We start from the raw sequence: 24,058 nt of genomic DNA on the forward strand, positions 1-24,058 counted from the left end.
TTCAAGGGAAAGCTGTGCTAACACATGGTTTGGAAAAGCTGCTGGATCTGCCTGCTGAACCTTATCATGAGCACAGACACTCATTCATGCAATGTCAGCAAGACTGTTGAATCACTGACAACTCAGGGGCTCCTCTTCCTCCTCTGTGTCCTGGATGTGAATCCAAATTTACTGAGCTTCCTGGTCCACTCCTTGTTCACAGCTTGGCTATGAGGTGTCAGAAAGACACCTGGTGCTCCCTGGGACTCTGGTTTATGTCTGTTTATGTCAGAGACATGGGCCATGAGCTGCCTTCTCCCCATTCTCCAGGCTGGTGCTCAGCACTGCTGAGTAGGGAAGGAGGAGAGGGCAGCTCCGTATCACTGGTCAGAAGCCAAGATGTCTTTCTACAACTTCAAGTAGCCCTGGGTCCTCAGCATCACAGACAGGGCAGAGGCTGGCGCTGGGCACTGCATATTTGCAGCATCACTGAGGTGAGAAACTCAGAGATATGGCATTGGTACCTCTGAGAAAGTGTGGGAGACAAAGCCAAGAGCTGGGGACAAGCTGAGGAAAAGCTTGGATGGGAAGTCTGGCACAAGTCTGCAGACTGGGAAGACCAGCCAATTTGCGCAGTACCTGTGCACCACCAGACCTCATCTCCACCTGCAGAAGCCCCTCTTCAGCACTACCTGCCTTTACCTCTCCAGCTTCGGCCAAGCCTAGAGCTCACACAGAACGAACTCCCCACCTCCACTGTGAACAGCTGCACTGACTTATCACCATCAGCAGGGAAGGTGGCTGAGAGCAGATCCTCTGCCCCCTCCCTGCACTTTGGGGGGGGTCCTCAGATGGCCTCACAGTTCAGCAGCTGCACACTCAGAGCACACAGTCTGCACACCCCGTTTGCACTGGAGCAGTTGCTTGGAAAACTGACTCCAGATGGTAGCACTTAGCTGACACCACCAAGGCTGGCAAGAGCCAAACTGGCAACCTAGAGGCACATCCTTGGTATTCCTCACGTGACTGATGGTCCAGTAACCCAGTAAACTCCAAAATAAAGGCTTGGAAATAAACTTGTGTAACTCAGAATGACTTGCACTGTTACTTCATCCTTTCAAATTGAAAAGTCCATACAAGGAAGGAGACTGGGACCAAGTGAACACTTGAAAATAAAGCATGGAAAGAACTGGTTCACCAATCCTTCCCCCTCCACCCTTCCTCGTGAAAAACTCTCATAATGATAATTAACTGTAATATTATCTACTTTACCATGGGCATCAGCAGCTCTCAGTAAAGCAGTAAGTGATCTAGCATGGGAATGCTGAGCATTTGTAATTGTAAAGTGCATGGGATAAACCAGAAACATTTCTGCCATAACATTTAAGCCTTGCTTTCTTTTTTCACTCAATTTCCAAAGTGATATCCTCTGAGGTTTTTTTGCTCCTTTTTTGTGGGAAGAGGAAATATTTTTATATGCTAAAATCACTGCCTGTGGACAAATCTGGCCTGAAAACAAACCACAATAAATGGTTACAGGGGAGAGGAGTCTTAAATTGTGACCTGGATTTATGAAAATTACTGAGAGCCTTTTCTAGGGGAGAATCAACCTCTGAGCTGAGCTGTCTTCAGTCAGAGCCTCTGAAACACATCTGATGGATATGACTCTCAGTGAAGTGACACTGGCATCCAACTCATGACTTTGGCTATCAGCCCTGGGTAACATCTGCCAGCCCAGCTCATTCATACACCTCTGACAAGACCTAAGCAGCTCCTCAATCCCTCCATTCAACAAAAACCTCCCAGTAAGAGTCCCAGTCACTCCAAGGATTAACAGATCTTATCAAGTTTTATAATGCTGCAAGATAATACAAGCTATTTCTCCAGTACAATGGCAGATTCCACAGAATCCCCAGTAACCTTGGAGCTCGGGGAGGAGTGGCACCTGACCCCGTCTCATGACCTTTACTGCTCCAGTTCGCATGGGAAAGACTAATTTAGATCAAAAGGCATCCAGGCACAGGTCAAACAACTATAAATTGAATTGTGTGCTTTGTAACCTTCAAGATTTAATTAATAATTCCAGTTTAGCAAGGACACCCCACACTGCGACACCACCTCTGTCATTAGGTATCGATGTTACAAGCACCCTTCCTGTCCCAGATTTTTCCACTCTTAATAGATTTTCAGAATATACTGTCCACAGGTTCCTATGGACAACAGAAGTTTAGTCCTGTCCCTCATACTCACCTTGTCGTATCCAGGAGACAAAGGGGGTGGGATCAGCAGCTGCCATACACTCCATCACCACGCTCTCCCCAGCCACCACCGTGGTGTTCTCCGGAGCAGCGACAATGGTGACATCTCCTCCTGCTGGCTGGGAACCTATTGTCAAAAATTTTAAAAAAAAGTCTGCCCTTTCAAGATGCAAAGTTCCCAGAAAAAAAAGAGTAGAGTCCTGTCTCCCTAGCTGCGCTTCTCTGGGCAGTCTCATGTGTGGAAATGGCTTGGGGTCAGCTGGGGGAGAAAAAGAGGTCTTGCTTTTATATGACTACAGAATTTTTACTAAAGAAACAAACAATCTGCCCAGCAAAACTTATTCTAATCATGTGGGTCCTAATAACAGGATTTTCACACGGAAAACAAGTAGAATTTCAGCCCAACACCCTCATGAACTGTTGCTACATGGATGTTTGTTCATTAGATGAAACCACTGTCCTCAAACAGAGCAACACCAACATTCACCCTCCACCAAGGCATTGGAACAGCTCAGAAAGAATCCAGTCACTTGGCTAAAGAAATTTTAATAGCCAGATGCTGGACTTTAAACTGCAACACAGAGAGGTCATGGCTGCGTCCTGGCGTTCACCTGACAGCACAAAGACTGATCAGTCATCCCACATCTGGAGGAGACAGTGCTGTGTAGCTTGTACGTGCACAGACCAAGAGCCAACACTTAAATCAAGCAAGGTTTACAGGAAGGTCTCCAGGCTGCATTGCACAATGCCTTAGAATGGGATGGAGATACTCTGCTTGAAATAAACCTTCTGCCTCTATCTGCCCACTGCTGAGCAGAGGTTAAGGGAAGGTTAAGGAAATGCCTTTGCAGCAGCCAAATTTCTGTTGTCAGATGAAAACAACCGGAGCACTCTAGAGCAGACCAGAATGTTCATGACCCTCACCAGTTCCTCCAGCTCTCTCAAATACCTCTAACTCTGGGGAACACTTTTGTTGTTGTCCTCATGAAGGGAGAAATAACTGTAGAGGAGTCACATAGTGCCACTAACAATTAGGCCTGCAATGAAAGTTACTGGCAGCAGGTCTCAAACAAATAAAAGCAGGACCTTTCTGAACTCAGTGTATCAAGATACTGCAGAGTTCAAAACCCAAGAGATTCAGACAAGCTCAAAAAGGACACGTTTACCAGGACTGTTAAACACAATCTCATTACAGTCTCCAGCCCAAACTGCTCTTGACTGGGTTACTCTGACTGGGACTCTGTCAGATGCTGAGGGAGATGTCCAAGGAAAGCACCATGTCTTCCCTGCCCAGTTTCTTTACATGCTGTCCTCCAGCACTTGCTCTGTTCACTTCTGGAGACCTTCACTGGCCATTCATGCAGCATTGAAACAATTCACTCATATCTGAATTCCTTGGGGATATAAACCAGAGGAGCTTCAGCCTCACAGGCAGAGAGCTGCCTGCATGGCAGGAGGCCACAGTGGGCTGCACTGAATGTGCTGTGCTCAGCCCAGCCCCAGGCTCAGTGCCAGTCAAGCTAAGCAGGGCAGTCTTGCCAAAGCATTGGTTCCACGCTGAAATGTTCTCGCAGTCCATACGTGCGTGAAAGGGATTTCCATCTCTAGAATTATGGGAGCACAGTCAAGAGGAGCCAGCAGAATCCCTGAGGCACCAAGGGAAACCAGGAGTGAGCGGGAGCCAGTGCTTGTCCAGCAGATGGAAGCAGAGACCAAGGAGCGCCCACAGTGCCTGACCTGGGGCAGCGGCTGGAGCACGCTGACCTGCAATCCCAGCCCTGGGCAAACACTAGCAAGAGGAGCTGCCCTGGGACAGGAAAGAGTCACACCAGCTGTCCTCTCTCCAGTGGAATGGGTACCCTACACAGAGGGGTTAGTGTGGACAGGCAAACCCAGTCTCCTTCTGGGCTGGTCAGAGCTTTGCTCCATCCGCTGCTGCCCCCATCATCCACATGAACGGACGCCTTCAGCCTCACAGCCAGCACACCTGGCTGCAGCAGGACAGCTTGGGGGACAGTACAGGGACAGGAAGAAAACTCAGCAGATATGGATTCTGAGAAGTCACTGGCAATCAGATCAAAATCGTGGTCACTCTGAACTGAGACAGAAAATGGGCTTAATGCAAAAACTGGCACGAGAGCTTCCACCCCAGGCATGTAAGCTCAAGAATCAGAGAAACTCAAGGCTCTCTGCAACAGCAGCTTTCTTTTAACTCCAGCTCTAGTTCAACAAAGCACTAAAATCCACAAGTAATCATTAGTCCTGCACAAGAACTGAGCACAGGGACTTCAGCGAAGCCCAGCTTGGTGGGTGAGGCTGCCCTGCACATTGTTAATGCGAGGTGTCTACCCCATACTGCACAGAGGGATGAGGCAACGCCAGAGAAAGAACAAGGAGAAGGAGCTTTCCAGCCAGGATTTGGAAGGAAAAACATGAAAGAGCATCAGAAACAAAGGCAAAGGGTTTTACAGCTGCCATTCAAGGGAAGACCACAGTGCTGGAAAAACACTGGAAAACCCAATAAATTGTGATGAATGAGCTGGGGAAAGTGGTGCAAAGGAGCCAGGTGAGGAGCTGCTCTGTGCTTAGCAGAGCCGGATTGTGGTCACACATCTCCACACAGCCTAGGCTCAGGCTCAGCTCACCCTGCACACGGCTCAGCAAGCCAAATATGCCCACCCTGGACATGAATCACTGCCTGCAGGGCCATGGCAGCTTCCAAAGAAAAGGAGCAGGGCAGCAGCCAACACCACATATCCTGGGAGCAGGAACAGCCATGGTAGGATGTCCATCCTACCCTGGGAGTGAGATTCTTTACGCAACACCACTGGCTGCCACATACCTGCTGGGCAGGATGTGGCTGAGGCACGTCTTTGTGCAAAAAGCTGTCTTTTTCTGCACTGCTGGGGGAAAAAGTAAATCTAGATTTAAAAAAAAAACCAACCAGCCAGATGGTAATATATTCCCTGCCAGATTTCCAAGCAGCTTTCTCTACCAATCTTAGAGCGGAGAAAGAGCGAAAGCTGCTCAAACCTGACTTAAACACTCATCTGCTCCATCAGGTGCAGGGCCCCAGGTGTTGACTGGCAAAGGCACTTTACAGGTTATAGAAGCTTCACTTGAAGGCACTTGTCCTGTATCACTTGGTCCCTGACAGCTGCCTGGTAGTGCTGTCAGTCAACAGGAGAGAGGTTTTACCTTAGTTTCAGCCTTGAAAAACTATTGGGAAAATATAGTAGTCCAGGCCCCATATCTGATTATTAGTGAAAATTATATTACAAATATAAACAGTTCTGCTTGCTTTCTCAGTGCATTCCTGGGTGTGTGCATGGATGAATGCCCCTTACACTTCTTGCACAAACACATTTCTCACCAGCTTTGTATTCCATTGTGGGTGACTCAGAGCAAGTCCACAAGTCAAGTTTCTCTTCAAACTGAGCCCCTTTGGAGCGCATTTTCCCCCTGCCACCTCTCTAGGATGGCTGGATACAATGGATCGCAAGTTCACCCCCACAAACTGTGTTTCAGTGAGGAGTTCCCAAGAACTGTACTCAGCTAACCAGGGAAACTTCCACACAGGGGATTCCAACACACATCCAAGAGTAAAATCAACATGAGCCTTTTTGTCTCCATTGCTATTAAGACAATTTCAGGTCAAGAGGGAATTGTTAGAACCAAAGGGAAAAAAGAGCTGCAGTTTCCAAGACCTCTTTCACTGCGTGAACAAAACAGGTCACTGAATGCACCTGCGCTGTGCTGGCTGCTCTGGGGCATGAAAGGCTTTCACAGAGCTTCTATTTAAAAGTTGGGCTTTGAGATTTCTCCCCCTCTGCCAGCTTTGTTTTGTCTCTCCAAGCAGCAGAGCTGCTCCAGGCAAAAGCTTCGCACAGCCCAAGGCACAACCCATGGATTCACATCAAAACTCTCCATCACTGAGGCCTTTGTGGACTTTCTGCCCTTCTGAATCAGATGGATCAATTTTACCCTCCTTTCACATATGGGGTGCCAGGAATGGCTCTGGGATCACTGTGAGTAGTGCACAGAACTAAGGGGAATTCTCAGGGCACTGAAAGAGTTTGAGAAGGTAGCTCTTTTCCTGCACAGTTTGTTAACCCCTGCACAGGGAGACAACAAAGGTGCTACTACAGACCAAGACCCCAGACTTACTGATCAGCTGCAGAAATATTTCAAAATATTGCCTGCAGTTTTTACTGTTTCCAAGTGACTCACTGCAGGGGACTTCTCAGTTTATTTGTTTTTCTACTTTCCCGTCAGGAGACAGGGGAGTCAGGCCAAACCTGGGTGCTTCACTTTGTTGTACCACTGCTCTCACAGGCATCCCTCAGTGCCTGGAGCTGGGTTCAGGGCAGGCACAGAGGAAATATTACGAAGCATTTATGATGATGTGGGTTATAAATTGAAAAGGAGGTGGAGAGGGAAGCACAGGGAACCTGTGAGTGAGTGGCCAGACACACCTCAGCACACTCCTGAGACTGGCCAATCTCTGCAAATTCAATTGTGTCATTTCACAGTGAAGGTGAACTCTGAGCAGGGATGTCAAGGGAGGTACCAAGGGGAGCTGACTGGGACAAAGCTCAAAATGTTTATTTGAGCTTATGGCTTGAGTTATAATATCCATCAGTGACTTCCATCTCCAAGAGTTCATAACTTGGCTCTGCCTCTAATGCATCCATAATTCAAGAGTGATCCTCTCCCGCCTCCTTGCTCTTGTTAGTGCAGAGTATTAGCAAAGAATTCAGGCAATGCAACAGGAGGAAAATGCTTTTTGTTCAGCCAATTTGTGATGGTCGTTTGCAGTGACAAGAGGACGACTTCTTGGATGGGAACTAACACCTCTGTCCCTATTCCTCGAACACCCTGCCTTGGCAAAAGTGCTGGAAGGTTAAACATGACTTGCATGGCGACACATTCAGCTCTCAGCTGTCAGCAGGTCAAGATTTGGAGATCTCTGACAATCAAGCAACAATCTTCTGTTCTGTGAACTTTCTCACCCTCTCTGGAGGAGGAGCATGAAACCTTATTCATCCCTGCGAGCCTCCTCCGGGAATAGATCCTAGCACTGAGCAGCTGTTCATTAGAGAAAGTCAATGCTGTCACTGCTGTTATTCTGCAGACAATAGAGGAGCAAATTACCCATTGCAAAGCACACACCTTCAAAAATGCAGGGGCTGTGTTTGCAGAGCATGTCCTACTCCCACTGCCCAGCTCTCTCCCTTTTCCTGGATAACTCACAGACCTCCTGGACTTAGGAGGGAAGTTAGGGAAGCAGCTGACAGCAACCATGGAGGAGAAAAACATCCTCCAGACCTGCCTTTCTCCTCCCTTTACACTGCCCTGGAAATTTATCTGTAATTTATTTCCACTTCAGGACAGGAAAACTAGCATGTAAAATCTCTAGGCAAGACTTTTGCCTGGTTGTATCCAAACACATGGAATATTTGCTTTCAGGGCAATATAAACAATATCAGATCTCACACCTGAGCATGTTTAGCAATAGGCATTTCTTATTTTCTAACTGTTCTAACCTGAAAATGGCAAGGCACAGCTTTGTGAACAGGAAAGCAAAAGGAACTGGGAGAAGGGCGTTTTCATAAGTGACTAGAGAAGGTGAGTGGTGCCCTTTTAACACCCTAAATTGGGTGTTCCCAAGTGTCTTAAGTCAAAAACTGCCTCCTCTTACCCCGAAATGCAAGCACATATCCTTTCTGAAACTTACCATTTACTTTTTGAGTTTTTCTCCCACCTTTGCTATATCAGTGCATGTGGCAGCTTGGATCCAGGTTTTTCTGTCATTGAAGGGATGGGATGACTTTTGGTTACAAGGTTATGGACTCAATTCCTCAACTTCAGTGCTCTCAGAACTCCTTCTCTGCAGCCTTTGGTCCCCAAGCCTTGCGGGATCTTTTAGGTGTGGGCCTCAGCAGAAAACACAGCATGGACAGTGCTTTGGTACTGAGACTGCAGAGGTTGTCCCAGTACAATGTGTCAGCACCAGTGCTCACAGAAATGTTCCTTTCCTTTCCCTTCCCAGGCACCTGTGGAGTGTCTGTGTCAGCACAAAAGTCATCCAGGAAGGCTGAAAAGGAACTTGGCTTCCATTGCTCAGTGTATTGGAGTAACAGGTTATTTCTGCCCAACACACAGATAAGCTCAATAAATCAGTTTTGTATTGTCTTTTTGCCTCATGTCTTCCAAACGTTTTGTAAGCAATTACGCATTTGTCAATGCAAACATTGAACTGAAAAGCTGAACAGGGAAGAATTTATCTCCGTGTTTTGGAATGTCTCTCTTTGGAGTCTCTCTTCCTCCTCACTAAGATGGTGCTGCAGCAGAGCAGTGACATCCTGTCATCTTTAAAGCAGCACACAAAGAAACATGTGGGATTAAAACACAGAAGTTCAATCATTTTTCGGTGCTATTAAAAGGCCTGCACACACAGCATTTGTATCTCAAGCTACGATCCCAAAATCCCCCACGAAATAAGTCAGCAAACAGATCCTAAAATATATGGTCCAACCTACACATTACAAACTTGCTCCTCTGCTGTTTGCATATACATGAAAAACAGAGAATGTAACAGATTAAATACACTTCTCTGATTAAAAAAAAATGCAGAGATTAATTAGTTTGGATGAGGAGTGTCCACTCCGAGGAGTGGATGTACTCCTCAGATCACCACTTGCCACAGCTTCTGGGGTCTCTCCACAGAGTGTGGCGGGAGAAGCTGCTCTAGGAACAGCTTCTCATTTGGCTTGAGAAACAGCCTGTCCAACATTTTCCCCAGTTCCACGTCTGTGTCTGGAAGCCCTGGGAGGGAGCACATGGATCCCAGTCCAGACAAGCAAAGGGGCCATCAGGCAGTCCTCTTTCATTCCTCTCAACTTCTTTATACAGCTGACAGATTTCAGCTCAGAAATTAAATCCACTAATGTACTAGCTCAGCCACAAGCTGACACCCTGAACTCTCTGTAACCAGAAGCCCAGGAGAAGTGGCAGGCTTCCAGAAATTGCCTTGGATTTTTAGGGGGGCTCTTCCCCCACTCCCCAAATCCTCAATCCTTCAGGCTATGGAGTTTTGTACATCCAGGGTACATTTAGCAGCGCTGCAAAGCAGTCGGAGTGTGCTTTGCCCACCACTCCAGCTCTTGTAAAGCTGTCAACATTGGCTCTCTGTTTGCGTACACGCATTTGGAACCGCTCCTCATCACGCCAAAAGGGATGGGAGCCAGCCAGACTGCACGACGCATTCCTGCTCGCTTCCCCAGAGCGCTTGGAAGAGCCTCCATTTGCACCGCTCCGAGCCGGAGCCAGGCAAAATAAACAGGAGGGGCTGTGCCGGCAGCTGCGGCCGGGCGGCCCCACTGCACAGAGCTCTGAGAGCTGGGGCTCCTCTGGCTTCTGCCACAGCCCAAAGGGCGGCACACCTCAGGCCTTCAGGCATCTCAATCCTCAGAAGCCTGAAGATGCATCACAGAGAGTTTCTGGGAGGCAGAAGCAGCAGCCCATGGAGCTGGAATGTGGCAGAGGCAATAGGAAACCCCAGCTCAGGGCACAGTGGACGCCAAGACCTAACAGAAAGACTGTGTTGGAGCAGCACTGACAGTGTCATCATTTTAGATGGTTATTACTGATTCATAAGTCTGTCTTGGCACATTTTCAGAGACTTTTGTGCAAAAAAATTCCCTACAAGAAAGTTACTTGGTGTATAGAGGGAGTTGAGCCTCTAGATCAGGTGAGAGGCCAACAAGAAGTAAAGAAAGGAGCAGAGGTACCTCAGAGTTTTTGAGGGAGAACAGAGCAGCCTCCCTGCTCTAACCCTAAGACCCAGACAGCTTATGTTGCTGAAGCTGAGCCCTTGAAGCACGGCAAGCTCCAGCCATTCATATGCAGCTGCCAAACCCAGTGACTAGAAATACAAGGGCTGCAGGAGGCTGTTTTATAAAGTCACCACTCCAACAGGAACCTTCTCAGTATACCAGGAATGTCCCATGCTGACAACCAGTCAGGATGATGTCCCAGCTCTGGTCCAGTGGCTCAAGACAGTCTCCCATGGTCTTTGTCACTAACCCACTGTGCTGCTCTGGGTACATCTCTCAGCACCTCTGGGACTCCATCTGCTCACAGTTCAATAACACAGCAATTCGCAGAAGTGAAGGTGCAAAAGTAATAGCCAGAGAACATCAGAAGACCCCTAACATAAGCCACAGTATCCATGATTTAAATATAAACACCCCCCAAATCAGTAAACATGAGATAGCCCTGGGGACATAAGCTTGCCCGCCTCTGGGGTTCAGTGGGAACACCCTCATGCCTTTTTAACCATCATTATAGCAGCTCTCTTTGCCATTATCCTAGAGCAGCAAACCACTTTCTACAATGATACATGAGGAACCTCCAAGGAGAAAAAAAAAGCCAGAAGCATATTTTTTTTTTACCTCTTGCAGAGCAATGACACAGAGACACAGTCAACAGAAGACCATTCTGGCTCACAAGTCACCCTGAAACTCCTCCTTACTCACCTTGCCTCAGTGATTGGAGCCATTTCACTCCAGTCACTTCCTCCTTGTGCTCTGAGGCCGATGCTTCCCAGAGGCTGACACCTATTTCATCAGACCTATTTGCAATTCAGATTTATTTGTAATATCAGATCCATCTGCAATTCAGGCACATGCAGCGACGGCAGAGAGGGATGAGGCTGGAGGCCCTGGACCAGCAGGAGGGCACAACCTGCTTCCTCTGTAACCATGGCTCCTGCTCTGCCCCATTCCCTCTGCCAGAGCAGCCATCCACTGTCCCGAGCAGCTTTGAAAAGAGGAACATTTTGGGAAGGGATCTTGCAGAGGGCTCTCCCTGATGCCAGGTACACAGAATGCTTCCCACAAGTGATGCTGCGAACACACAACACACTGGGAGCCCACAGTAACACAGTCTGGCAGCAAACTGAGACTGCCAACTTGGAAGGGAGAGAACTAAAAGCAGATGGATGCATCTGCATTCACTCAGGACAACGCAAATCTGTTTTTCTAGGAACAGTCCAGAAGAAAAGCTGGCTTTCCATGGGGAAAGATCGTTGCTGATATCCACAGATTCTGTCAGAGCCCTTTGCCTGGGCAGTTGCTGGGTCTGGGTGCCACAGAGAACCCTGATGTAAGGCTGTGCATTAAGACAGTGTTTGACAACATCACCTGCCCCTCCTTACCCCATCCTTCCTCTCTCTTCCTGCTCCTCATTCTTGTCCACAATCCACTTGGCATTGCCCCCTGGCTGCACCAGGAACAGAGATGGGCAAGAACATCTCTGATAGATACAGAAGGCAAACTCCCAGCTGTGTTCTGAGCAATCCCTAGCATCCAAGATATCCAAGTGAGGGCTCAGAGCAGCCCAGCTCTGCTCCTGACTCAGCTTCCGCTGTGACCCAGGCCCACTCCTCCCACTACTGTTCCTCAGCACCCCTGTAGGTACTGGTGGGTCTTGGAGACAGAGACACGTCTGTCCTGTGTCAAAAGTAATGGGATTAGACACCCCCATGAGCTTTGCTATGCCTCCAGACACTTCCAACATCCTCACTCCAGCTGCTGGACGCTGTCAGTGCCGGAGGGCACCGCCAGCCCTCGACCTCAGAGAGCTGCTGAGACACAGCTGTAACACCAGTGATTAATAATTAACTAGTGTCATCAGGAGCCCAACCGCATCAACCTTCCTGTCCTGCAGCCCACTGCAAGCTGCTGACCTAATTATGATCTCTATTCCTAGCTCCCTTCCAGCCTCTCCACGCAGTCATAGCCTGTCCCACATCCCCCAGGGCAGCCTAGGTGTGATCCCTGTAGTGCAAATGTGCTGATGCACCACAGGATTGCACCACCACCAAGGGACTCAGAGGAGAACGGAGCCTACCACTTAAACCGTGCTTCCGTCCAAGCCTTACCAAACACCAGCTGTTATTTCACAAAGCCTCAAAAGTGCAGCAGACCTAAATTAGTAAGGGATGCATGCGAAGAACACCAGAGGAACATAAACCACGCCTCAATCCAGACATCCCTCATCTGCAGGAGCTGAAGGCAGAGTAACACACGAGCCCGGCCACATCTGACAGCTCTAAATGTCAGGCACAGCCACCACTGCATGTGGATTAGAGCAGTTTCCCCTTAGGACCTGGAAAGAGCTCACCTATTCCCAGCCATACATCCCTTGTTCTGCTCTATTATCCTTGACACCTCTGTTGCCACTCCGGTGCCATCCCCAGGTTTAGCTGTTGTGCTTAATGGGAGGTGAGGGCTCTGCATTTTGTATCAAACCCTCTGTCACTGCGGGCTGTTGGAGCTGTCAGGAGTGTGGCACATCATAGCCCCATGGAACTTCACAGACAGCTGAGCTGGAACTCCCCTTGGGCTCCCACAGCAGGCTGCTGACACTGGAGCTATGAGCAGCTTTCCCTCCACGATGTGAGGGGTGTGATGCATCTTGGCCCTGTAGGAACCCCAGCCAAGCAGAGCTGTGTGGTTGGATGGGTGCCTGACACACATCTGCACCAGCCTTTCACAAGTTTCACCCAATATCAATGGGTGAAATCCTGCTCCACGCATGCTTGAAACCCACTAGCAGTGACAGGCTCAGTAAAGTGAGATGGAGTTAAAGTTTACAGCTTGTTAAGCAGAAGGTCACTTCTAGCTTTAAAGATCTATTTATTAAGCAGGAAGTGTTGTGTACCTCCTCCTTGATCTTGCCATCCTCTGAATTCACACTTGCCATGGCTTGCTTAGCACCTTCTGCCACAGGCAGGAGCAACAGCATTTTACAGAATCCATCAGATGCATTATGCAAACAGCTTCAGATACCTGCTTCCCAGGAAACCAGAGCTGTTAAACACTCGTAAACAGAGTCCTCATGGCTGAGCTTTTGGGATGTCAAGTGGAGAGCAGTTCCCTGCTTAACTGCTAGTGAAGTGAGAGACCAGAGGGCAAAGGAAAACAGAAGGATGCTAAAAGGAGAGAGGGAAAAGTGATAGTTCTATGTCCTGCATGGGAGGCACATGGAAGAGGAACATGGTAATTGCAGACTGGAACTGGGATATCTCCTTCTCCAGAGGTGATGCATCACTTGCTGATTATGCCAACAACTCACAGCAAAAATGTAATTGTGTTATCCCACCCCACACTTTCTCTCCCTACACATGCCCACAACTCATGCCTCCCAGAAGAAGTGGATAGCTCTGCCCCCACAACCACACAGGGCCCTGCTGCCTGCTGCCCTGCCCCCTTCCTCCCTTCTGCTGGAGGAAGACCACCCAAATCCAGGTTGGACCATCCCTCCACTCTGGTTTGGACCATCCCTTCACTCTGGTTAATGCTGCCCTTCACTGTTTCTGGCAGCACACACAGGATGAATGCCCAGCTGTGGTCAGGGAGGCCAGCCCAGAGCAGCAGTGACCCAAATCCAAAGTTCCCTGTCCCCTGGCTGCCCAGTACCTGTGTTGGAAGCCACGAGGGGAGCAGAGCACGTGGCCAGGGCTCAGGCTGAGTGCCAAGCCAGCATCCAGCACGTCATTCGCACATGCAGGGACTGAAAATCCACTTGTGGTAACAGCACGTCTGTTTCTGCGAGGTGGTGGCCAACTGCGAGTGTTGCTCACTTCATCACCACCTTCCCCTCCATCCCTAAAGCTCATCCCAGTCAAGAGCAGCCCTCTGGAGCAGGAACCACCCCCATCCCAGGCTCTGTGTTGGTACCTGCAAGCCACTGCAGCACAAACACCAAAAGAACAAAAAAACTGAAGGTGCTTCAGCTGCCTCCAAGCTCTGTCCCTGTTATCACATTCATACAAATATTTGGCTGAAAAATCCATTTCCTGGGACACTGCTGCAGCAAGCTGCTACAACTGTCAGCGTAAATGATGTTCTGCCAACGGCAATCTTGCAGTGTCATCTCTAATAACACGGCACTAAATCCCAGCTCGCGGGGGATGTGCTCAGCTGCTGGGAGACTCCTCTGTGGTTTGCTCAGCCCAGACCTCCACCCATCACCCTGCTCTGTTCTCCAATTCCTGCATTATTGCAGCACAGGGAGATTCTGATTCTTGCCCATCTGGTTTACGGCAAAGGTTTTTCCCACACATGTCAGAGCAGTCATGGCCACCCCACATGCACAGACCAGGAGCAGGGTCCAGAGGACACGAGGAGGGGAAATCCCACACCCACACTGAGATACATGTCCACACCTCTCTCTGTATGTGCCACTAGATGCCCTCCAGCACCAAATGCCCATAATCATTCTCCAGACTGACTCATCCCTTCCAAAAGGGCAGCTCCAAAGCTATTTATGACCTTATCCCTATTTACAGAAATGTCCAGTTGAGGAACTGATTCTCCAGGAGTCCTGGCAACCAGGACCACACTTTGACAATCCTTCTGCAATAACTAATAAATATGAAAAGACACAAACACTGTGTCTTTTCATGAAGAAGCTCTGGGGTCAGGATCCTAAATTTGCTTCTCCCACTCCAGTGGGAGGAAACTATTCTAAACTAAAATTGCCGAGATTTTTAACTTTCTTTAGGTCACTTGGGAGACACCATACTGCAACTTTTTCAAGATTCCCAATGCTTTGCAACTAAAACTAATAGGATAAATTGGAGGGAAGTGAAATTTGGGTTAGCTGTGGAGAAGAGATCCCAGCATTCATTCGTGGGGAAGATGCAATGGAAATTAGGGGGAGCCACACTCCTTGTGACATTTAAAAACAGAATAGATCAAATCTTTGTAAAAGTTTACTGTTCTTGCAGTAGCACAGCTTCTGACTGTCATTTGTGCTACGTTGTGCCAGTTGTGGGGCAAATACACAGCAAGAGGGAGTCCCTATTCCCATGAAAACACACAGAGCAGGCATGTGCATGACACGGAGGGGGAAAGCGAAGTGACAGGCAAAGTGACCTGCTGAGACCACACGTCACGTTCCCTAAGCCCTTCTGCTACTCTTCTTTGAGAGCTGCTTCATGAAGCATGGCAACACTTCTGTGTGTATGTCAAGAACCTGGGAACATGACCAGGACACACAAGGAATTAGTTCTTTATCTACAAGTTCAGAGTAGGGCTCCAGAGCCTGCTTCCAGAAAAGGGAGCTACAGGGAATAACACACAGCTGACCCCAAGGAAAGGCAGCATGCACAGCCAGAGCCTGGGAAAGCATCCCACAGCCAGCTCTTTTGGCAGAGAGAGACACAGGGTTCATTCATCACCTGTCCAGGTGAGGGGCGAAGGGACAGATCTGCCAGATGTGTCTGGCACCCCGTGCACTGGGAAGCAGTGGAGATCCAAGGGCAAAACCCAAGCTATCCCTGTTTCAGCATCAGGCTCTGTTTCAGGGCTGCGTGACTGGATCCCGCTGTCCTGTCTGCTCTCTTCCCTTCCAGCTCCAAACTCTGCTTCCCCAGGGAAGGTCTGGAAATTTGCACCATGAAGTCTGCACAGCCAAAACATCTGCAGCCCCTCCTGCCCTGCCTGGTGACGGCCAGCATGTGCTCAGCCACAGACACATAGCACAGCCCAAATTTCCCCCAGGACAGGGAAGTCACACTGCCCAGTGAAATTACACTTTTGGGGTTTTTAGACTGTGCAGATATGACAAAAAGGGGTCATTTTAATTGCTGTTTTTACTGGGAAAAGGCCTTTAATAAGGGAGAGGGAACAATTCCCAGCCATTGTACAAGGAACAGGGAGGGAGGGGGGAGGAACAGGACAACTGGGCAGAAGAGCTACAGGGAAACTGATTCTTTTGCTATGCACAGCTCGTTCAAATCCAGCCCTGTCTGGAAGGCAGAGGCATGAACACAAAACGTTCCCAGACCTGATCCTTGGAAGCATTTGCATTACCATCAGCAAGACCCCAAAATCTACCAGGAGCACAACCTCCAGCATCGTGACACAGCACTGCCAGTGGGACAGCAGATAAGGAGACACAAGGTCTCACTGCACAAACCTTTTCCAGGGGCCCTGGCAGTGCAGTGGGACTGAAAGGCTGGACTGTCACCTTATCTTGGCACAAAGGAGTCCCTTGTCAGGAGCAGGGAGGGAAGAAGCAGTTTAGTTGCTTCTGTCTGCAGACACACAGGAGTTTGGTTCCTAAAATTTCCAAATAAGCAACACTAAATAACTGTACTTCAGTCTATTGTTCTTTTGTTGTCTTTCAGTTTATTTTAGGGTTCTTTTTCCCTAGGATTTTTTGTTTTGGTTTAATTTGGTTTTATTTTTCACAATCAGGAAAGGATTTCTGCCTGACCAGTTCACTCCAACTATCATCAGCTGCTTCTGAACAGGGAGGAAAAGACTCCTCAAGCCAGTCCAGGCAGCCAAAAATGTGCTCTGATGGTGAAGTACTGAAACAAAAAAGGATCAACACCATGCCAGTCACTCATGGAGGAGTTTACAGCCTGCACAGGTCACTGCAGTTTCCCATCTGTCTCAAAGATACTTCTCCCCAATTATAAAAAACCCCAGAGATTTAACAGGCATGTTTTTCATCACTATCAGCTCAATCTGGTGAAAAACTCAACCTCACATATTTGTTTTAGCAGCCAGCGGGTGGTGTAGTGCTGCAGAAGAGAGATTTGGGTGAGAACTCCAGGCAGAAATCTGCTTGGGCCGGCTGGTGCTCCAGAAGGAACGCTTCCCATTTAACCTCTTCCATTGCCTCCATTTGCAAAGCAGATTAAACATTGCAGAGCTACAAGATGCAATTATGCAGAATGAGTTATGATGCCAAGGACATCAAATTCACCTTTGCAGCTTGATCGATATTAGTTATCAATAGCACACCAGAGCCAACACAGGAGCTGTCTCTGGAGCGTGGAACTGCCCATAGGAAGCGCTCCGCTCGGCTCCGAGCTTCATTAAACACGCAGAGGATCTGGCAGGGGCTGGCAATTGGATACAGAGCATTCAACCGCTCACAAATTCTCTGCAGATTCCACCCAGATTACCTCCATGACACAATCCATTGATCAGAGGTGTGTTCTCAGGCTCCACAGTTAATTACACTCCCTGCTGATGGATGAACAGCAAAGCCATCGCTGGGAAAATACACTGGGAGCAGAATGCCAAGCAACGCAATCCTAAACAAAGATGAAAGGGGCTGGGAAGGATTTCAGAGCTTTCAAGGTTAAAGATTCCTGCAAGATACACCAGGGTCAGCACGAACAGGAGACAGATGTGGCAGGGGGCACTGTCCTGAGAGAAGGGACAGCTCAGCCAGACTCCCAGCCCTAGTGAGTTTGTTCATTTGCAGGACAGGGTGATACAAAGCTGGGGAGGCAGCCAGGCATGCTGGGAAGGATGCTGGAGCCTGGAGACCCCCACTGCACTCATGCTCTCAGCTATGTCCTCATGTCCAGACTTGCCTGCTGCACTCTTGGCTTACAAAGGAAAATGCACTCAGAGGCTGAGGCCCAGATCGGGAGGTGAAGGACAGCTCACAGCCAAAGCTTTGCTCCAAAGGCTTGTATGACCACGAGAAATCCCAGCTGGGGCTGTTCCCAAACACCCCATAAAGATCTCTGGAGCTCAGCAGAGCACCAGCAACATGGACACAGAACACAAGTTGGATGTCACTGTACTCGGCCTCCTCTGGACTGTGCTGGGCACCCTGGATAAACACTGCCCTGCCAGCCACTCCAGCCTCCAGCTATTTCTCTCGCTTGCTTGGGAAGCGCCTTTGTCTGTCCATGCCAGCCCTTGCTTCTCTTGCTATCCAATGCCACCGCAGAGAGCACCACCAAAAATGCTGCCCTCCCCAAGGAGCAAATGGGCTGCCTCATCCCTTCTAATCACCCCAGAGGACAAAGGAGTCCTCCCAACACAGTCTCCTTATCCCATCACCAGCAAAGAGAAACCTTTCATGAAATGCTTCTCTGCAAGTTTTAACCAAAGCTGGCCATGTGCAGAGCCACACCAGGAGGTGAGATGGTCACTGGTATTTGAGCCCAGCTCCCCCACCACACACAATGATTACCTGTCAGACCTGTACCTAGCCCAAGAGGCTGCTGACAGCACCTCACCTTTCACCACGCTGAGAGTGGCATCGTTGCTGTAGCGCTTTCGGGCAGCGTTGGTTGCCACGCAGTGGTAAATCCCGGCATCGCTCTCCTGCACATCCACGATTTGGAGGACACCATTGGGAAGAGTTATAAACCTGAGTAACCAAAAGGAAGAGTGTGAGATAGGCTATGCCTTACCCCAGATATTCATCACCCCAAAGTCCTTTTATCCCTTCTTTTTCTCCCAAAAAATCTCTCATGTGCAGGTCCTGGTAATGCCAGCAGAATGGGATCAGGGAACCTCTGAGCAACCCAACCCGTGGTTCTCAAAAAGCAGCAGGTACAGACCTATCCGTCACCTTGGAGTCTTCCAAATTTAAGAGCTGCTTTTGGGAGACCAGACTAACAGGACTTTGCTGACACAAATCAACTGGCCAGTACAAACCAACTCCATACACTCATGCTTCTACATACACATTTGTAGATGTCCCCAAGCATTGAGCACATGTTACAGCCATTTTCAGCACTTGCTTTTTACAAAGGTTGTGTTGACAGACAAAAAACACACTGCAAAGAAGTCTGAACATCATCTTTTTCTTGCTGCACCTCAAGTACATGAAAAGGGACCAGTTGATACATAACTGCACCTCCATGGGCCAAAGCAGCCACGACACAGCCACCTGAACCTGCATCATTTCTGCTCCTTTCCTTCTTCCACAAGTTTCTGGCTTTCACAAGGTGACAAACTCACAGCTGGCCATTCAGTATCCTCTGATTTGCCCATGGGAGGCTACTGGGAAACACTTCCACAGAGTGAAATGGCTACATTGCTCACGACATGAACACAATCCTTGCTGCATTACACTGAACAAAGCAGATGATTAGCAATTAGCATAAAAGTAGGAGCGGGCTGTCAGCATCTCCATTTTCTGCCTGGATTCCTAGATGGCAGCCTCTTTATTCTTGAATGCAAGGCGCAAAGCCTACGTGATCCTTTTTAATTATATATGAGATCCATTTTTAATTGCAAGTCTCTATAAACAGAGCTGCCGAGGTTTGACAGGCAGCTCTGGGTTATCAGTCTTCATTATGAAGAGGACACATTCAAAGGCAATTGCTAAGGGGAGGGGATAGCAGCTATTCCACAGGAACAGCACAAAGGCAAGTTATAACCATGAATGCCAGTCCTGCCATCCACAAAGATCACACAGTAAGTCAAACTGTGGCTCTCCAGGTGCTGAGACAGCTGGAGCGCCATGAGCAAGGATCATGGAGCCAGGAAGACCTCAGAGGAGGTGATACCCAAGGGCCCTCATCAGGATGCCTCATCAGGACTCAGGAGAAGGATGACAAATATTTGCATCCTCTCAGTTCCATGGAGGGAAAGCCTCCTACTGCGATAATATTTATTTTTGTCGTGCATCTGCTATTTGAGTCTGTAATTAATATCAACATATTTCAAACACCAGGCAAGGCATCTCCCAGCCACAAAAAGACACTTCAGCGATGTATCACAGATTTACTGAGGCTAGGACAGACCTCTGGTCTCTGGCCTTTCTTCTCTCAGAGCAGGGTCACTAGACCAGGGCATTCAAGACCCAGCTTCTCTTGAGGGCACAAAACAAGCCACTGTGTCTCTAAAGAGAGCAGGAGCTGGAAACAAGGGAGTTGGATGGAGAGACTTCATCAAAAGAGCTCGAGACAGTCCCCTCAGTACCAGTGGTAGAGATCTACTCAGTGCCATACATCCTCTTGGGAGAACATAGCAGCAGTGAGGATCACTCTACTGGGGAAGCAAGGAGGGAAGAAAAGCAGGATTTCTCTATCCACCATTTCTCCCAGCCGCTCACAAAACCTCCAGCTCTTCAGGGTCCCAGCAGCCCTGAACTAGAAGCCTTCAGGCAGCCTGCAAGGGCATTTACTCCATCCCCAGGCTCCCTGTAAGGAAATTTGCCCGATGACTCAGAGCAGACAGTCAGAGCTTTTCTTCCACACAAAGCACAAATCTGTTTGTCTCCTCACCTTTACCAAGGATTAAGCAGGAAACAAAAGCTAAAGGACAGACAGACAAAGGCCCTGGAAGCAATAGAAATGCTGGAACCTTGGCAGTCCCAGGAGTTTTGCTGTTGATAGCTGCAGTGTCAGGATCTCAGAGGAGTTTGCCTCGATGGGGGCGAAAGGCAAGCCCCCACCTGGATTACACTGAAGGACAGCACACTCAGAGCAGAGCCAACTACCATGGCTCCAAAGGCAGCAAGAACAACAGGGCACACCCACAGAGCTCTTCCCGTCCCTGTCAGCACTGAGGGGCTCAGGGCTGCTCACCAGGGCAGTGCCCAAGAGCTGAAATCAAGCGCCACTGCCTTGCGTCCAAACTCTGCAGCCCTACAGCTCAGAGAATATCCTGGCATTAACAGCCCTATTCCCTTCTTACCTTCTCCCGAGTAAATTGCCAGCACACCCTCCCTTCAGCCTTTTGAAGGTGCCTAGGACAGCCCAAAGCTGTCCTGAGCACAGTGAGGAACCTGCAGCTCTGTTGCAGGCTCAGTTTGGAAGCCCTTTTGCTCACAGCTCCAGAGTCCTGTACCTAAACATGAGCCACGTCAAGGCATTCCTGGCACAGCACAGAAATAAAACTCTACACACAGATAAAACCCTCACTTAGCCAAAATGTGGACAAATATACTGTGATTGCAGAGCATGTGGTCTGTAGGTTATGAATTTGCTGTGCAGACCTCCAAAGACCTCCAGTTCCCAGCAAGTGCTCCTCTTGTCTCTAGAGAAAATAAACAGAATTTTGGAGCCTGATGTGAAACACAGCCAGCACCTAAACCAGAGATTACCCCAAGAGATGTTGCACACACCCCAAATCAACTGCAATCTAGAGAAATCCTGTGAGCCACCTTTCAGCAGCTGCTGCAGATTTAAGACTGTGCTTACTCAATGTGCTTCAGAGCCAGAACAGCAAAATAATGTGAGCCTTACTCGTATAAGTAATTTAGAATTTTGTCCTGGAGAGGGACAGGAAAAGTATTCCAAAAACACCAATCAGCACTTTGGTACCCTGTAGGTTGTTTAAATACTTTTTTAAGATCAGCTCTCAGTACCTTTGAGGTTGCACCATGTTAGAACCTGCATCCAGGGACAAAGACTGAAAAGAGTGCCTAAAGGTAAGAACAACAATGAAAAGTGGAGGGGGAAGAGTTAAAAAGAGGGGAAAAGGAAGAAAAGAGAGGGGAAAAGGAAAAGCAAGGAAAGGGGAAAGCAATGTGAATTTAACATGATTATTCTGTCCCTCTTAAATCACAAACACTGTAGCACTACTCCAGTGCTGTACCTCCAGTCCCTGAGCCTGATTTTGTACACCCTCCCAACCCTGCTGTTCTGGAGTATGAAAGCATCACCCTGACACCTGCCCAGCCAAAGGGCTGTATTTTCACAGGCTCATCCCAAGTGTGTGCAGGAGGGAGCCCACAGTAATCAGGCCAGCCTGAGATCCCTTCCTTAGGCACAATGCAGGGAGGATAACAGAGCTCTGGTTGGCAGCCAACATTTCCTGGAATTCACTTAATTCCTTCGAAAGCCGGTTATATTAAATCCAACAACAACAACTAGACAACAACAAAAAAAGCAAATCCTTCTGAAAAAGCATATTAGCTAGAACATGATTTAAAAAGCAAGATCTGCAGACAGAGATTATGGCCTGGCTTTTACAAGGAAAACAATTTTCAGGCTGCCCGTGATGAAAGTAATCTCTGAGCAAGTAATTTCACAATATCCATCGAGCTGTCTCATTAAAAAGCCATTGTATCCATGACACACTTCTCCCTGCAATCCCTTATTTTCAGGTTTTTTTTCCTTCCTTTTTTATTAATTTTCTTCTCAACAGCCTCCTATGAACTTCTAGATGCCACACTCCAGACTCAAGGATTTAAGTGGGTATTCTTATAGAAATAGCCACTGTTTCAAAAGTATTTCTAAACTTCCTCCCCAACACCCCCCTCTTTTTTTCCTCTTCTGCCACTTGGATTAACTTCCCCAGGAGAGAAACACCTCTTTCTCAAGAACAGAAAAGGAGTTTTTAAGAACTAAAGGACAATTCAGTTACTGATCCCCTGCAAAAGTGATGTCAACAGACAAACAGCTAATGGTTTATCCCCTCCTCTGCAACTGACTTTGATGAAGGAAAAAGTATCATGCTTCAGGACTCTCCTCTTTTCTTCAGAAAAAGAAAATTCAGCGTCTTTTACTAGGATGGTGTCTAAACATGGGAGTAAGACAAAGGAGAAGACCTCCCATTAAAATCATAACCAAAATCAAAGAAAATCCACATAATGGAGTTTAGTTGTATACACCCAGGTCAGTACTCCTCACCTCAGGCCCCAACGAATTCCATGTCATTTCATACAAGAGGACAAGCCAAAGCATCCATGCCTTGCCATGCCCCATCCTGGGTACACACAGGCCTTCGCAGGGTGCAGGTTCTGTGCTGCAATAACTACCACAATATCAAGAGTTCTTTTTCCTTTGTGGTTTGAATATATGGGGAAAAGTTCATTTTATTTAGATGTTTGTGGACCTTTTTACCTCAGTCCCTTGAATACCTCCTCTTATATCAATTAGTTATCAGGTCCAAACCTGATATCACCTCTCTATCACCTCTCTCATCATTCTACCGTTTCACAGAATGATCTCCACAACTTAAATGGTCAGGTTTTGCTTTGCTCTTTTTTCAAGCTGACCCGAGAAAGCAAGCAGGGAATCACCTGGGTTCTGCTGGAACAGCTTCATGGTCCTTCTCCCAGGTGATGACAGGGGAGGGCAGCCCCTCAATCCGGCACTCAAACCGGGCCATGCCATTTTCTTCCACTGTCTGTGACTCTGGCTGCTGGAAAAAGCGTGATAATGCTGGGGAAAGAAGAAGAGAAGGAAAGTTAATAACTCATTGTTTCTGCTGAGAAATTCAAACTTGCTATGATGTATGAGCTAAGAGAAAGGCTTTTCTCTCCTGAAGACAGCCTGAAATGTAATTCCTCCCTTTCCTGTGCTCCTATAGACACTCGGCAACCCTAACAGTAACTGAAAGGTTTCAATGTGTAAATTTGCTTCTTCCCTCATTTTCTACCTCAAGGCAACAGTGTGAGAGAAAGACAGGCAATTTGGCAGCTTCAGCAGTTACCTTCCTAAATTGCTTCCTTGTATGTTCACTTGCTCCATTTGGGAAGGACACAGAATGAGAAACAGAGGGGAAATGCCACAATCCTAGAGATGAGAGTTTCCCCTTTGCCTTGTAGCATTCCTGCAGCCACAGGAAATTAAAACAAGGCAAGAGGAAGAACAAACCAGATGTCAAGTTACACAAAACAACTGCCCACAGACTGGCAGTGCTGGAGACCAGACGCAGAGCCCATAAGAGTTCTGACCCTCCTTCTCCTCCCTGCAAAAACCAACTTCATCCTATTCAAGCAGATGGGAGGCAGCCAAGGGGATCCAGACACTCTGCTAAGAGGAGGATGGATTTCATACATGCCAGGATACTTGTTTGCTCTCCAAGGCTCACCTCTCTCTATATATGTCCTTCCATAGTAAAGAGGCTGAACTACTTTGGAAACAAAACACTAAGGTTTGGAATTGCTCTTGGACCACAATCCACAGCTGCCTCTTCTTCCAACCTTTCCATGCACACAGCAAAGCCCTGCAGCAGAAATGCTCCCCCAGGGCTGTCAGCATCTGTCCTACCAAGAGCATAACCCGAAGGCATCGCAGTCACAGGTGG

General features: G+C 48.2%; 1 protein-coding gene across 1 annotated transcript in view; it reads right to left on the reverse strand.

The window, feature by feature from the left end:
- IGDCC4 (immunoglobulin superfamily DCC subclass member 4) overlaps positions 1-24,058 on the reverse strand; it is a gene marked incomplete at both ends in the record, with an annotated part of 83,481 nt that overhangs the window by 23,300 nt on the left and 36,123 nt on the right. Inside the window, 3 exons of the mRNA XM_084213885.1 lie at positions 2,230-2,364; positions 18,304-18,437; positions 23,049-23,190. Of these exons, the coding sequence (XP_084070011.1) occupies positions 2,230-2,364; positions 18,304-18,437; positions 23,049-23,190 (411 nt within the window). The remainder of the gene's footprint in view (positions 1-2,229; positions 2,365-18,303; positions 18,438-23,048; positions 23,191-24,058) is intronic.

The sequence above is a fragment of the Fringilla coelebs genome, assembly GCF_963513975.1.
Source record: "Fringilla coelebs genome assembly, chromosome: 12".
Lineage (NCBI taxonomy): Eukaryota > Metazoa > Chordata > Aves > Passeriformes > Fringillidae > Fringilla > Fringilla coelebs.